Raw genomic sequence first — 14,113 nt, 5'->3', positions numbered from 1 at the left:
AGCTGTCTCACTCACCCGCTGCTCCATTTAGGTGTTGGGCATATGCAAAACATTTGACTAACGTCCCTTTCTCTTTTCTGATAATGCTGATAGTTGGTGACTGGCTCCTCCCAACACTATCACTTTTTTCATTCCCTTGCTTCTGTGGGCAGACAGCAGCAGTAGAGTGAAGGGAAAGTAATGTTATGCTGCTGCAGGGACCAGCATTGAAGAGCAACTAAACTGTGCAATCTGTACCCTTTAAAAAAAGGCAGCCAAAAGGGCAAAAGAGTAGTCATCATTATATCCTGTGTTCTCCTTGCGGGTGATCTTTTCTCCATAAATGAGTTACCATGCCTTGCTCTGCACTGTCTGTGTGGAGGTGGCCATCTTGGTAGAGGAGGGGCTTTGCTTCCTCATGTCAGAGTGGCCACCCTGATGACTGGTGATCTGATAACTGGTAATGGAATATTAAAGAAGCAGCAGGAGAGGTGGGTGAAGCACAGTCTCACAGAATGAAAGAAGTAGGGAGATACGTGCACTGCAGTTCCTCAGGTACAGCTCCCTCTCCAGCATAGAGAACAGTAAGCAGCACATTAGTGACATCTCCAAAGCTTGTGAGACTAGAAGTCAGAGGCACGATGCCTGAGATATACACTGTAAATGTAGAACTACGAAGCTGTAGACACAGCACTGCCTGGGCACAGGACATGCACTGCTATTTTTCAGGAGAAATATGAGATAAAGGTCAATTTTTAAAAGTACTGCCTGTTTAGGCACAATTGACATTCATAGATGTTTCCTAGAAGATGCGCAAAGTCATTTTAAGGTTTAAGTGAAGATAAATGAAATGTGATGGGCGCTTAGGTGTTTACAGTGAAATTCACATTTTGTTTTTAGAGCTCCATGTCCAGTTGTCCTGTGCCGAGTTGACAACCGCATAAAGTAAAGTGTGTAATACCTTCATAACACATGCTAAAAACCTTTTGTGCCAAAATTACCGGCACACAAATTCTTGTGACAAAAAAAATTAAAAGCCCGTGTTCCAAAAGCCAAAAACTAACATTTTGCTATTGTCTTCATTACTTGGGGGGCTGCAATCCTTCCAGAGGAACCCTATCCTACAGAACTGCCATATTTCCTGTAAAAACACCCAACGGTCCCTGACTAGTGAAATGGACAACTGGATCACTAACTTTTCCAACAAAATCTGGGTTCAGCTAAAGGGATGACATTCATTATTATATTCATCTAAAGCATTTTAACATTTTCATTGACTTTATTTTCACATCTATGATTTTCTATTTTTTTTTTTCTTTCCTAACACAGATACTTAAAAGATCATCACAAAGAGCATACCCATCCCAGGTGCCCTGATTTTCTTTTCTTTTTGTTTTAGTGAATTATAGATTTTGTTTTTAGTTCCCTTTTAAAAATTCAAAGTAGTTTAGAATCTTTTACTGTTATGTGCTTGAATATCACCCAGACACCTTATGCCCCGTACACACGAGCTGATTTTCCGTCAGAAAAAAACTTGGCTGTTTTTTCCGAAGGAATTCCGCTCAAGCTTGGCTTGCATACTCAGTCACACAAAAGTTCTCTGAACTCTTGACTGTTAAGAACGCGGTGACGTACAACACTACGACGAGCCGAGAAAATTAAGTTCAATGCTTCCGAGCATGCGTCAAATTGTTTCCGAGCATGCGTAGGAATTTTGCATGTCGGAATTGGTACAGATGCTCGGAATTTCCGATCTGAACTTTTTTCGACCGAAAAATTCAGAACCTGCTCTCAATCTTTTGCTGGCGGGAGTTCTAATCTCTCCCTGTTCTATCCAAAACTAAAAAAAAATTCAAATACATTTTTGATTTTTATACATGGCTGTCTTCCTGGCTGCTGTATAGAGATTGATAGGCTGTGACATGAGAGCGGAAACAATGAAGAGCTTACAATAGCCTCTATGAGCAGGTACTGGGATAGAAAGAGACATGACATGGGTGACTTTAAAGTAATCTTGTCATTCTCTGAGAATATCTTTTTTTTTTTTTTTTTAAGTGTGCAAGAGAAGGAATCGTAAGGTTCCTAAAATTCCCTCCCTTTTCCCAAACCACTTCTTTAGATTCCTGCTTGGGATTGCTTTTAGTTACTTTCATGAAACCTTACATTTTGGACCTATGTTCTACCCCTCTGTGCTGAGGCCTGCCCACCAACCCCCCTTGCAGTCAGAGTCCTCTTACTGGCTTGCAAGGTGCTATCATTAGACGGGGGCTGGCTGGTTGGTGGGCTTTGTGACGAGAAGTCTCTCGGGTCTAAAGTCCCAAGCCTCTGTGCAAACTAAAATCAAAGTTCTAAAGAGCGTCTTCAGTGCCCCAAATAAGGTCATTTTTCTAGTGACACCTGAGCTTAGGGCCTAAGTGCCTCCTTGACATGAAGCCCACCTACCTGCTATCCCACTGTCTACTGAGAGCACCTTGCTACTCATTAAGGGCGCTCGTATTGAACAAAGAGATTGGTAAGTCGGGCTTAGCACAGGTGGGTAGAACATAGTCCCAAAGTCATGGCTTTACTGGCAAACAAGAGCAGTCTTAAGGCTTTTAAGATAACCTATTGAATAAGGGAGGCAATGGTAGTTACACAACACATACAGTATATCACAAAAGTGAGCACATCTCTCACATTTTTGTAAATATTTTATTCTATCTTTTCATGTGACAACACTGAAGAATTTACACTTTTCTACAATGTAAAGTAGTGAGTGTACAGCTTGTATAACAGTGTAAATCTGCTGTCCCCTCAAAATGACTCAACGCGCATCCATTAATGTCTTGGTATAGATTGTGAACCACGGGGAGAACTAATTAATTCTCACCTAAAACGTTGCCCCATCCCATATATATGTTATAGAAAGGCCCTGAATAGGGTCAAGAGTACCCCCCCGGTACACTGGGACTTTATAGGCATACAAAAAAGAAATTTTATACCATAAAATGTAATTTTATTTCGAAAAACATAATTTTCTTTAAAAGAGCACATATGTGATAATAACAAACATGTTAATAATGTATACAGTACATTTACAACAAAACATATATGTACGAGTAACGATTGCACAATTCAATACATGTAAATTTCCTCCTTTTGGCCTAACATGTTTCGGGAAACTCATTCCCTTCTTCAGAGGCAGTACAGGAGAGAATGTAGGCATTCTGAAAAAAACACAGGAACAATAGCTTTAACACAACATCTCATGGCAGCGTCAACATTATAGCATACAAGCACATCAGATATACATACCAGCATTGAACTGTAGATATAATATTTGTGAAAATGGTTTTAAATTAAAATCTTTTCATAGAAAAATGAACTTTCCACTGTCTCAAAAAACGACAGTAAACCTGATCTAGGCTTGAAACAGCCCTCACAAGGGTCCCCACACCAAAGTCCCCACGGTACGTTCACACGAAAGATCCTGAAAATAATTAAATAACTCATTTTAATTGACAATAAACATGTTTGTTGTTATAACACACGTGCTCTTTAAAAAAAAAAGTTTTTTATAAATAAATTACGTTTTATGGTATAACATTTATTTTTTGTATGTCTATAAAGTCCCAGTGTACCGGGGGGGGGGGGGGGCTTTCTAGAACAGCCATTAATGTCTAAACAGCTGGCACCCTTAAATTAAAATGTCCAAATTGGGCCTAATTATCGATTTTACATCCCCATGTCATATTACTTGTTAGTGTTAGAAGGTCTCAGGTGTGAATGGGGAGAAGGTGTGTTAAATTTGATGTTATCGCTCTCACTCTCTCATACTGGTCACTGGAAGTTCAACATGGCACCTCATGGCAAACAACTCCCTGAGGATCTGAAAAAAAATAATTGTTGCTCTACATGAAGATGGCCTAGGCTATAAGAAGATTGCCAAGACCCTGAAACTAAGCTGCAGCACGGTGGCCAAGGCCATACAGTGGTTTAACATGGCAGGTTCCACATAGAACAGGCCTCGCCATGGTCAACCAAAGAAGTTGAGTGCACGTGCTCAGCGTCCTATCCAGAGGTTGTCTTTGGGAAATAGACATTTGAGCGCTGTCAACATTGCTGCAGGGGTTGAAGGGGTGGGAGGGTCAGTCTGTCAGTGCTCAGACCATACGTCGCACACTGGATCACTTTGGTCTGCATGGCTGTCGTCCCTGAAGGAAGCCTCCTCTAAAGATGAATCACAAGAAAGCCCACAAACAGCAAACAGTTTTCTGAAGACAAGTAGACTAAGGACATGGCACCGGGGGGGGGGGGGGGGAACCATGAATACCAACATGTACTGTGACATACTGTAGCAGAGCATGATCCCCTCCCTCTGGAGACTGGGCCCTAGGGCAGCATTCCAACAAACCCAAACACACCTCCAAGACGACAACTGCCTTGCTAAAGAAGGAGAGGGTAAAAGGGTAAAGGTGATGGACTAGCCAAGCATGTCTCCAGACCTAAACCATATTGAGCATCTATGGGGCATCCTCAAACAGAAGGTGGAGGAGCGCAAGGTCTCTAACATCCGCCAGCTCTGTGAGGAGTGAAGCTCTAGTGAACTCCATGACCAAGAGGGTTAAGACAGTGCTGGAAAATAATGGTGGCCACACAAAATATTGACACTTTAGGCCCAATTTGAACATTTTTAATTAGGGGTGTACTCACTTTTGTTGCCAGCGGTTTAGACATTAATGGCTGAGTTATTTTGAGGGGACAGCAAATTTACACTGTTCTACAAGCTGTACACTCACTACTTTACATTGTAGCAAAGTGTAATTTCTTCAGTGTTGTCACATAAAAAGATATAATAAAATATTTACAAACGTGAGGGGTGTACTCACTTTTGTGAGCTACTGTATACTCTGAATGGATTGCACGTTTAATTTGAAAATCTCTTTATCCAAATGATGTATATTATACTTTTTGTTTGTGATTTACTATATATTTAAAATGAAGCCATTCTTTTCATTCTTTTTCCTCCATTATTCTTATTCCTCTTTTTAAGAGAATTATAGTCTTATTAACTAGACGTATATGTATGTATAAAAACAGCAAGTTACCGCGCTTGTACAATAAATAATAGATTATTAAAATAAGTGAGCGGCAGCTCTAATGTGAGATACACGCAAATAACAAATTACAAAACAAAGGAGCTGCGCTACCACTAATAATAGTGAAGCGGTAAAGGTAGGTGTCCATGTGAATGTTGATTGTCACGATGAATATTCACAAGGACACCTACCTTTTTATCGCTTCACTGGTTCATCTTCTAGAATTTCTATATGGACATTCTATCACTGAGATCAATATATATAATTTAGTCACTGTTATTAGTGGTAGTCAGCGCCTTTGTTTTGTATATGTATGTATAATGCTTTCTTAGAATTCCAGTAGCTATTATATTTATTATCTGTTGGACAATTTTCATTATGAAGCTGGAATTGTTCTTGAAAGTTGATTGAAAAACAGAGTTACACTTTCATGGAAATTACACTGAGGGAATGGTTAAAGCTGTGGTGTACAAAGTAGCCAATGAGAAATCCTCTTTCATTGACGTGACTAAAGTACATTTTCTAGTTTACATTTTAAAGTTTAAGTTCACTTGAATCTTTTGCCCCCTTTGCCTATCCCAAACAACTCTTGAAGCCATACCCTTATATTTTCTGTACTGCTGTTTAGTACTACACAACTTCTTTAAAAATCTGTACTGTTGGGTTGGAGTCCTCCCAAGCATTTGAGCAGCAGTCTCCATTCCAATGCCAAGACAGCACTTTGCTCATAAATTTTCCAAAGGTAGGGAAAGGCCGCAGGAGCCCAATGTAAGTGCAGAAAGAAAAAAACTCACACTTTTAACAATCTCTAATACATAAATGTGGTAAGTTTGAAGAGTGTGTGTGCGTGAACATCTATTCTTTCCTTTTGGTTTAAAGTTGGTGCATCATATCCCAGAGGCAAGTCTAAACTATCAGAAAGTCCCACCAGGCTCCACAGAATCAGATTTTGATCAGAACATGAATGACAGTCGAGAGGAAGATCCTTTAAAAAGGAGAGCAAGAAACCGAGAAGAGGTGACTATATAACACATCGACATTGTGTATGCCTGTGTGTCATAAAAATATTGCATTTTTAGATGCCGGTAACTGAAAACCCCATATGCAACCCTATTATCACAGTGACTAAAATGTAAATGTTTTACATTAAAGAAAAATACAGTAGATTTAAATTAAAGTAGAACTAAATGAAAATGTATTTTGGTTAAAGTAAAGGAGAGTTATACCCCTGTCGTTTTTTTTTTTATATATACCCTGCTTCCCCGAAAATAAGACCTAGCGTGATTGTTGGCGATAGCTGCAATATAAGCCCTACCCCCCAATAAGCCCTAGTTAAAGTCCTTGTAGGTCTTATTTTCAGGGAAGGGCTTATTTTGGGGGAAACAGGGTAGCGCTTATTTGGGGGGTAGGGCTTATATTGCAGCCATCACCGACAATCACGCTATTTTGGGGGAAACAGGATAGGATATAATAAATATATATATGTATGTATATGTATATATACATATATATGTATACATATATGTGTGTATATATATATATATATATATATATATATATACAGTGGTGTGAAAAAGTGTTTGCCCCCTTCCTCATTTCCTGTTCCTTTGCATGTTTGTCACACTTAAGTGTTTCGGAACATCAAACCAATTTAAACAATAGTCAAGGACAACACAAGTAAACACAAAATGCAATTAGTAAATGAAGGTGTTTATTATTAAAGGTGAAAAAAAATCCAAACCATCATGGCCCTGTGTGAAAAAGTGATTGCCCCCCTTGTTAAAACATACTATAACTGTGGTTGTCCACACCTGAGTTCAATTTCTATAGCCACACCCAGGCCTGATTATTGCCACACCTGTTCACAATCAAGGCATCACTTAAATAGGAGCTGCTTGACACAGTAAGGTCCACCAGAAGATCCTTAAAAGCTACACATCATGCCGAGACCCAAAGAAATTCAGGAACAATTGAGAAAGAAAGTAATTGAGATCTATCAGTCTGGAAAGGGTTATAAAGCCATTTCCAAAGCTTTGGGAATCCAGCGAACCACAGTGAGAGCCATTATCCACAAATGGCGAAGACATGGAACAGTGGTGAACCTTCCCAGGAGTGGCCGGCCGCCCAAAATTACCCCAAGAGCGCAGCGAGGACTCATCCAAGAGGTCACAAAAGACCCCACAACAACGTCCAAGGAACTGCAGGCCTCACTTGCCTCAGTTAAGGTCAGCGTTGATGCCTCCACCATCAGGAAAAGACTGGGCAAAAATGGCCTGCATGGCAGAGTTCCAAGGAGAAAACCACTGCTGAGCAAAAAGAACATCAAAGCTCGTCTCAATTTCTCCACAACACATCTTGATGATCCCCAAGACTTTAGGGACAACATTCTGTGGACCGATGAGACAAAAGTGGAACTCTTTGGAAGGTGTGTGTCCAAGTATATCTGGCGTAGAAGGAACACTGCATTTCATAAAAAGAACATTATACCAACAGTAAAATATGGTGGTGGTAGTGTGATGGTCTGGGGCTGTTTTGCTGCTTCAGGACCTGGAAGACTTGCCGTGATAAAAGGAACTATGAATTCTGCTGTCTACCAAGAGATCCTGAAGGAGAATGTCCGACCATCTGTTCGTGTACTCAAGCTGAAACGAACTTGGGTTCTGCAGCAGGACAATGATCCTAAACACACCAGCAAGTCCACCACCGAATGGCTGAAGAAAAACAAAATGAAGACTTTGGGTTGGCCTAGCCAAAGTCCTGACCTGAATCCTATTGAGATGTTGTGGTATGACCTTAAAAAGGCCGTTCATGCTCGAAAACCCTCTAATGTAACTGAATTAAGACAATTCTGCAACGATGAGTGGGCCAAAATTCCTCCAGGACGCTGTAAAAGCCTCATTGCATGTTATCGCAAACGCTTGGTTGCAGTTGTTGCTGCTAAGGGTGGCCCAACCAGTTATTAGGTTTAGGGGGCAATCACTTTTTCACACAGGGCCATGATGGTTTGGATTTTTTTTCACCTTTAATAATAAACACCTTCATTTACAAATTGCATTTTGTGTTTACTTGTGTTGTCCTTGACTATTGTTTAAATTGGTTTGATGTTCCGAAACACTTAAGTGTGACAAACATGCAAAGGAACAGGAAATGAGGAAGGGGGCAAACACTTGTGTGTGTGTGTGTGTGTGTGTATGTATATATATATATATGTATATGTGTGTGTATGTGTGTGTGTGTGTGTATATATATATATATATGTGTATGTATGTATGTATGTATGTATATATATATATATAATATCTGTATCCCGTTAGTGAGATTTCCCTTTACATTCTGTTCCATAGCAAAAGCAGGAAGTCCCTCCAAAGTTAAGGGATCCCTGGTTGTCACCAGAACTAGTGTTTCTAGTGGAAAATGTACCCTCTATTCCCATTCTAGTGACTGCTCAAGATTTGGGGTTTTCCTTCACTTTGACTCTCATTAATAATGGTAAACAGGGGTTCATCTTCATAATGGGGTCACAGAGAGCAACAAAATCCAGGTGTTCTGGTCCCTCTCCACTGTATCCAATACCAAAAAAAAGTTTTGCTTTTGGTTTATGTATATTTAAAAATATATCTAAACCAGAATAACCAAAAATATAATATATTGCAGCTTACCGGTTTTTGTGGCAGCATCCATTTTCTTTTAGAAGTTTTTTCACATGGTGATCTTGCCAGTCATAAACTTCCAGTTCTAGGGCAACAACACTCACCCAACTTTACCTTATCTGTGGAGGAGCATGCACAATATTGGCAAAAGTATTGAGCCGCCTTCCTTTACATGTAAACATACGTGTACTTTAATGTAATCCTAGTCTTAGTCTGTAGGGTTCAATATTGAGTTGGCCCGTCCTTTGCATCCATAATAGCTTCAACTCTTCTGAAAAGGCTGTCCACAAGGTTTAGGAGTGTGTCTATGGAAATGTTTGACCATTCTTCCAGAAGCACATTTGTGAGGTCAGGCACTGATGTTGGACAAGAAGGTCTGGTTCACAGTCTTTGCTCTAATTCATCCCAAAGGTGTTCTATCAGGTTGAGGTCAGAATTCTGTGCAGGTCAGTCAATTTCCTCCACCCTAAACTCGCTCATCCATGTTTTTATGTAGCTTTCTTTGTGCACGGGTCCAAATCATTTGGTGGAGTTTGGTGTGGGGTTGTCTTTCAGGGGTTGGGCTTGGCCCCTTAGTTCCAGTGATGGTAACCCTTAGACCCCTTTCACACCACACCGCCCATAGCGTCGGCAGTAAAACGCCACTATTTTTAGCGTCGTTTTACCGGCGGATTTGCGTCGCATTTTGGCCGCTAGCGGGGCGCTTTTACCCCCTGCTAGCGGCTGCGAAAGGGTTAAAATCGCCGGCAATACGCCGCAATAGCGGCGTTTTGCCGGCGGTATTACAGCGCTGCCCCATTGATTTCAATAGGGAGCAGCAGTGGAGGAGCGGTAAACACACCGCTCCTTCACCGCACCAAAGAAGCTGCTGGGAGGACTTTTTTGACATCCTGCCAGCGCACCGCTGTAGTGTGAAAGCCCTCGGGGCTTTCACACTACACACAATAGTGCAGCTTCTTTAGGGCGGATTTCAGGCGCTATTTCTAACGCTATAGCGCCTGCAAAACGCCCTGGTGTGAAAGGGGTGTTAAGGCAGTGATTCTCAACCAGGGTTCCTCCAGAGGTTGTTAGGGGTTCCTTCGGCATTGGCCCATTTCTGCCTCTCAGATATGTTCCCACTCACACCATTGATCTTTTTAGCTATCTGTAAGGAGGTAATTCTTCCCAATGACCACAAGTGGAAGGACCATTCTTCCCACTGACCATCACACTATTGTATCACAAGTTGCAGATTTCTAATTTTTAGCAGGGGTTCCCCGAGACTGGAGAACTATTTCAAGGGTTCCTCCGTGTTGAAAACACCGGTGCCTGACATCACAAATGCGCTTCTGGAAGAATGGTCAAACATTCCCATAGACACCCTCCTAAACCTTGTGGACAGTCTTCCCAGAAGAGTTGAAGCTGTTATAGCTGCAATGGGTGGGCCAATGCAATACTGAACCCTACGGACAAAGACTGGTAATGTGCGCGCGCGCGTGTGTGTGTGTAAAGGCAGGTGTCCCAATACTTTTGGAAATATCGTGTATATTTAACAGTAAGATGGATTTATGCTTTTATGTAGAATCGCTTGTACATGTTAAATCAACTTTCTGTATTTATTCGACAAATGACTCTGTACTGATCTCCTTCAGGTAATATTTGACAACCTCATGTTGAATCCTGTATCGCAGCTGTCACATACAATATGCTCGAACACAGAGATACTCACTGAAAAGATGAAGTAGGTTACATTTTAAGGTTCTTGTTTTTACCTTGCCTGGTTAGTTATATTTTATAGGAATTAATGTAACTTTGTTTTATACCACAGAATTTTATTTAAGAACAAAGATAAAAGCTGGGAAGATATTGAAGCAAAAATCCATTCTGAAAATGAAGTGCCAATCCTTAAAACATCTAACAAGGTACATTTCCTAGAAGTCCTACTGGTATGAACAGCAATATGGCATCTTTCATCATTATGTTATTTGCACAAAAATACGTTTGGTTTGCCCATATTGGAGTGTTTATGTGGCCTATCCTTTTAACTTTTTTTTTTTTTTTTTTTACCGGGGCAGTTTTATCTTTGGCACACATGACAAAATATGTATTTTAGGTCAGAAAATTACTTTCAAATCCTCAAATATATTTTTTCTGAGAGCTGAGAATGTGTAGAATAAAAAGATGGTAGTTGCAAATATTTATGTATTATATAAATTGCACAACTGTGTATAAAGCCTATATTTGTATTAAAAGAACAAAAAAGTCAAATCTAATTTTAGTGCACACAAGCACAATAAATTCCCCCTTTTTTTTCTAATCTAAAACATGAGCTTGTGTCCAATAAATACATGCCAAGCATGTCAAATCTCGCAATTGCATGCAGTCGCAAAGCAGCAACAAACTATGATACCCATTATTGTTCATAGGTGACACTTTTTTTTAAAGCCTTTACTGCGCATTAGTTTACTATAAACCAGGGTTATGCAATTAGCAGACCTCCAGCTGTTGCAAAACTACAAGTTCCATCATGCCTCTGCCTCTGGGTGTCATGCTTGTGGCTGTCGGAGTCTTGCTATGCCTCATGGGACTTGTAGTTCTGCAACAGCTGGAGGTCCACTTATTGCATATCCCTGCTCTAAACAACGGCCCTGATATTATTCCTCTTATTTTGGTGCATGTGGTAATACCGAACTTGTGTTACACAATTGATGTCTATATACGAATGTGCATCCTGGGTGCACATGTTTTTATTTATGTGCCTAAAGTAATAAGCAGGGACGCTTTACTGTATTTTTTTTTTCATTTTTTTTACTTAAAGCGGAGTTCCCCTTAAAAAATAAACAAATAAAAGTCAGCAGATACAAATACTGCAGCTGCTGACTTTTAATAATCGGACACTTACCTGTCCCATGGTCTAGTTATGTGGGGGATCGAAGCCCCACTCGTCTCCCCCTCCTCTCTGTGGCACTGGCACTGTGGGCACGCACTGAGCATGCGCAAGCCGTGCGGTGTGCTGTGACTGGCTGGGCAATCATCTGGCGTGTGACGTGTACCAGATGATTGCTGAGAGGAAGGGGGGAAAGGTAAACTGACTTCCAGGAGGAAGTGGAACCCTCTTTTTAGAGGGTCCCCTCCCCCAATCAAATGATATGCCAAACGTGGCATGTCAGGGAGTCATCTTCCCTTGAAGCGGAAGTTCCATTTTTGGGTGGAACTTCGCTTTAATTTTTATTACATTTTTATATATTTTTTCATTTTTTTTTTTTTTTACTTCATTTTATTACAGTTGTAAGGGGGCACCCCGACTGTGTGTAAGTTGTAAAATTATAGGCTAAAATCAAGCTTTAACGATGACTGATACTGTATAATTTCATCTGTCTGCACTGTACCAGAAACACTTTGCCTACACAGCTGTAAATATAGCTGGAGTACATTGCTCAAATGGTTATCCTCATTTTCTTTTCTTTTCTCTAAAGGAGATCAGCTCTATTTTGAAAGAATTGAGAAGAGTCCAAAAGCAACTGGAAGGTAGGTACTCCAGTTTGTTTCCCCTAACACATAATTATTTTGGGTTAGTATCTGAGAATGTCCCTCCAGTGTTGTGGACGGTTTGCCATCTTTCATACCCTTTTAGCTGACGATGACTGAACGCCCCATCCTACTGATTTGTAATGTGTATGGTGGCCTACACCAAAGTCTTAAAAAGATAGTTTAACCATGGGCAGCAAGTGCCAAATATCACTAGCAGGAGCCTCTTTGCTCAGGGGGGTCTGTAACATCTGGGATTTCCAGTTTTTTCTTTCAAATCTACTTTTAATTCTCTAAAGTCATTTAGGACTTGCTGTATTTATAGTAAACATCATAATCTCGGGCAACTGAGCATATGATGAAAAAACGGCATAAGCATGAGTTACTGCTACTAAGGGCTCCATTCACACCTGAGCATTTTGTAGCTTGGAGCCTGAAGCTACAAAATGCTGGAGGGGGAAAAAAATCTATTATTCTCAATGGAGACGGTTCACATCTCCACTCCAAGTCGCCTGAAGCCGAACGCCTGAAGCTCAAACACGTTCTGGACCCTTTTTTGTCGCTTGAATCGGGCAGATTTGGGCGTTTTTCTTCTTTTTACATTGGTGACCTTTTGCCCTGCACAAAACGCGGTAAAAATCACGGTAAAAACACCGTAAAATCGCACGATTTTCTGCCTGAAAAACGCGATGCTCAGGTGTGAATGGGGCCTAATAGATTTCTACTTGCCCTGTACATCAATCTTTGCCACCATTCACCTTCCAAAACTTTCTATTGGTTAAGAAAGCTGATTGATACACATTCAAGGACTAGTATGGGGGCTGGAGAAGTGGAAGGGGGTCAAGCGCATCTTTTTTTTGAGGAAAATGTATATAACATTCGCTGCCTATATTTACCTATCCATTAATTACTTTGACATTCATTTTTCTCTTAAATTGTTTGTAAACCTCTGAAAATGAACAATGCATATGCTTCTATAATGTGTAATTGCCTCAGCCCAAAGCACCAAGTGTGTTTTATAGTTTCTTTCCTCCCTCTGCTATCTGCAGGAGTCACTTTTGATTATGCTTTCACCCTTTGAGACTGTGTAGAAGGGGTGTTTCTGTTCCCTCCACTCAAGTGTCAGATTACACTCGGCTCTCCTTTCTGTGCTTTGACATCAGATCCCCACCCCCTGCCTTCTGAAGCTCAGAAATGCTGGGTAAACACTGCACTTTAAACGGCCATAGAGAAGAAAGGGTTACATATAAGCACATACATCTTACATCTTGTATAAGAGGGTTTGTTTCATCTGTGTATAACCTGAGGCTAATCACTTTATTTGGTATATGTAAGGGTTTACAACCACTTTAAGGTAACCTCTATTTGTGAATCTTTTCATCATACACGATATTTCCAAAAGTATTGGGACATCTGCCTTTACACGCACGTGAAATTTAGTGGCGTCTTAGTCTGTAGGGTTCAATATTGAGTTGGCTCAGCCTTTGCAGCTATAACAGCTTCAAGCCTTCTGGGAAGGCTGTCCACAAGGTTTAGGAGTGTGTCTATGGAATTGTTTGCCCATTCTTCCAGAAGCGCATTTGTGAGGTCAGGCGCTGATGTTGGACAAGAAGGCCTGGCTCGCAGTTTCCGCTCTAATTCATGCCAACGGTGTTCTATCAGGTTGAGGTTAGGACTCTGTGCAGGCCAATCTTGTTCCTTCTGGTCCAGATCATTTGGTGGGGTTGTTTTTCATGCGTTGGGCTTGGCTTCTTTGTTCCGGTGAAGGGAACTCGTAAGGCGTCAGCATACCAAGACATTTTGGACAATTTTATGCTCTCAACTTTGTGGAAACAGTTTGGGGATGACCCCTTCCTGTTCCAACATGACTGCGCACCAGTGCACAAAGCAAGGTCCATA

General features: G+C 40.8%; 1 protein-coding gene across 4 annotated transcripts in view; it reads left to right on the top strand.

Annotated features, from left to right (window-relative positions):
- Window positions 1-14,113, top strand: part of CEP170B (centrosomal protein 170B) — a 160,564-nt gene that overhangs the window by 133,359 nt on the left and 13,092 nt on the right. For 3 of the 4 annotated variants that reach the window (XM_077464499.1, XM_077464498.1, XM_077464496.1), the window contains exons 15-19: window positions 1,309-1,347; window positions 5,937-6,074; window positions 10,339-10,427; window positions 10,515-10,608; window positions 12,163-12,214. In XM_077464499.1, the coding sequence (XP_077320625.1) occupies window positions 1,309-1,347; window positions 5,937-6,074; window positions 10,339-10,427; window positions 10,515-10,608; window positions 12,163-12,214 (412 nt within the window). The remainder of the gene's footprint in view (window positions 1-1,308; window positions 1,348-5,936; window positions 6,075-10,338; window positions 10,428-10,514; window positions 10,609-12,162; window positions 12,215-14,113) is intronic. The other variant, XM_077464497.1, reaches the window with a different exon arrangement.

Source organism: Lithobates pipiens, unplaced genomic scaffold (genome assembly GCF_037356315.1).
Source record: "Lithobates pipiens isolate NorthernLeopardFrog02 unplaced genomic scaffold, aLitPip1_a1.2 Scaffold_30, whole genome shotgun sequence".
Taxonomy (NCBI): Eukaryota; Metazoa; Chordata; class Amphibia; order Anura; family Ranidae; genus Lithobates; species Lithobates pipiens.
Note: the sequence above shows the minus strand (reverse complement) of the source record. Positions and strands in the feature narration are given on the sequence as shown.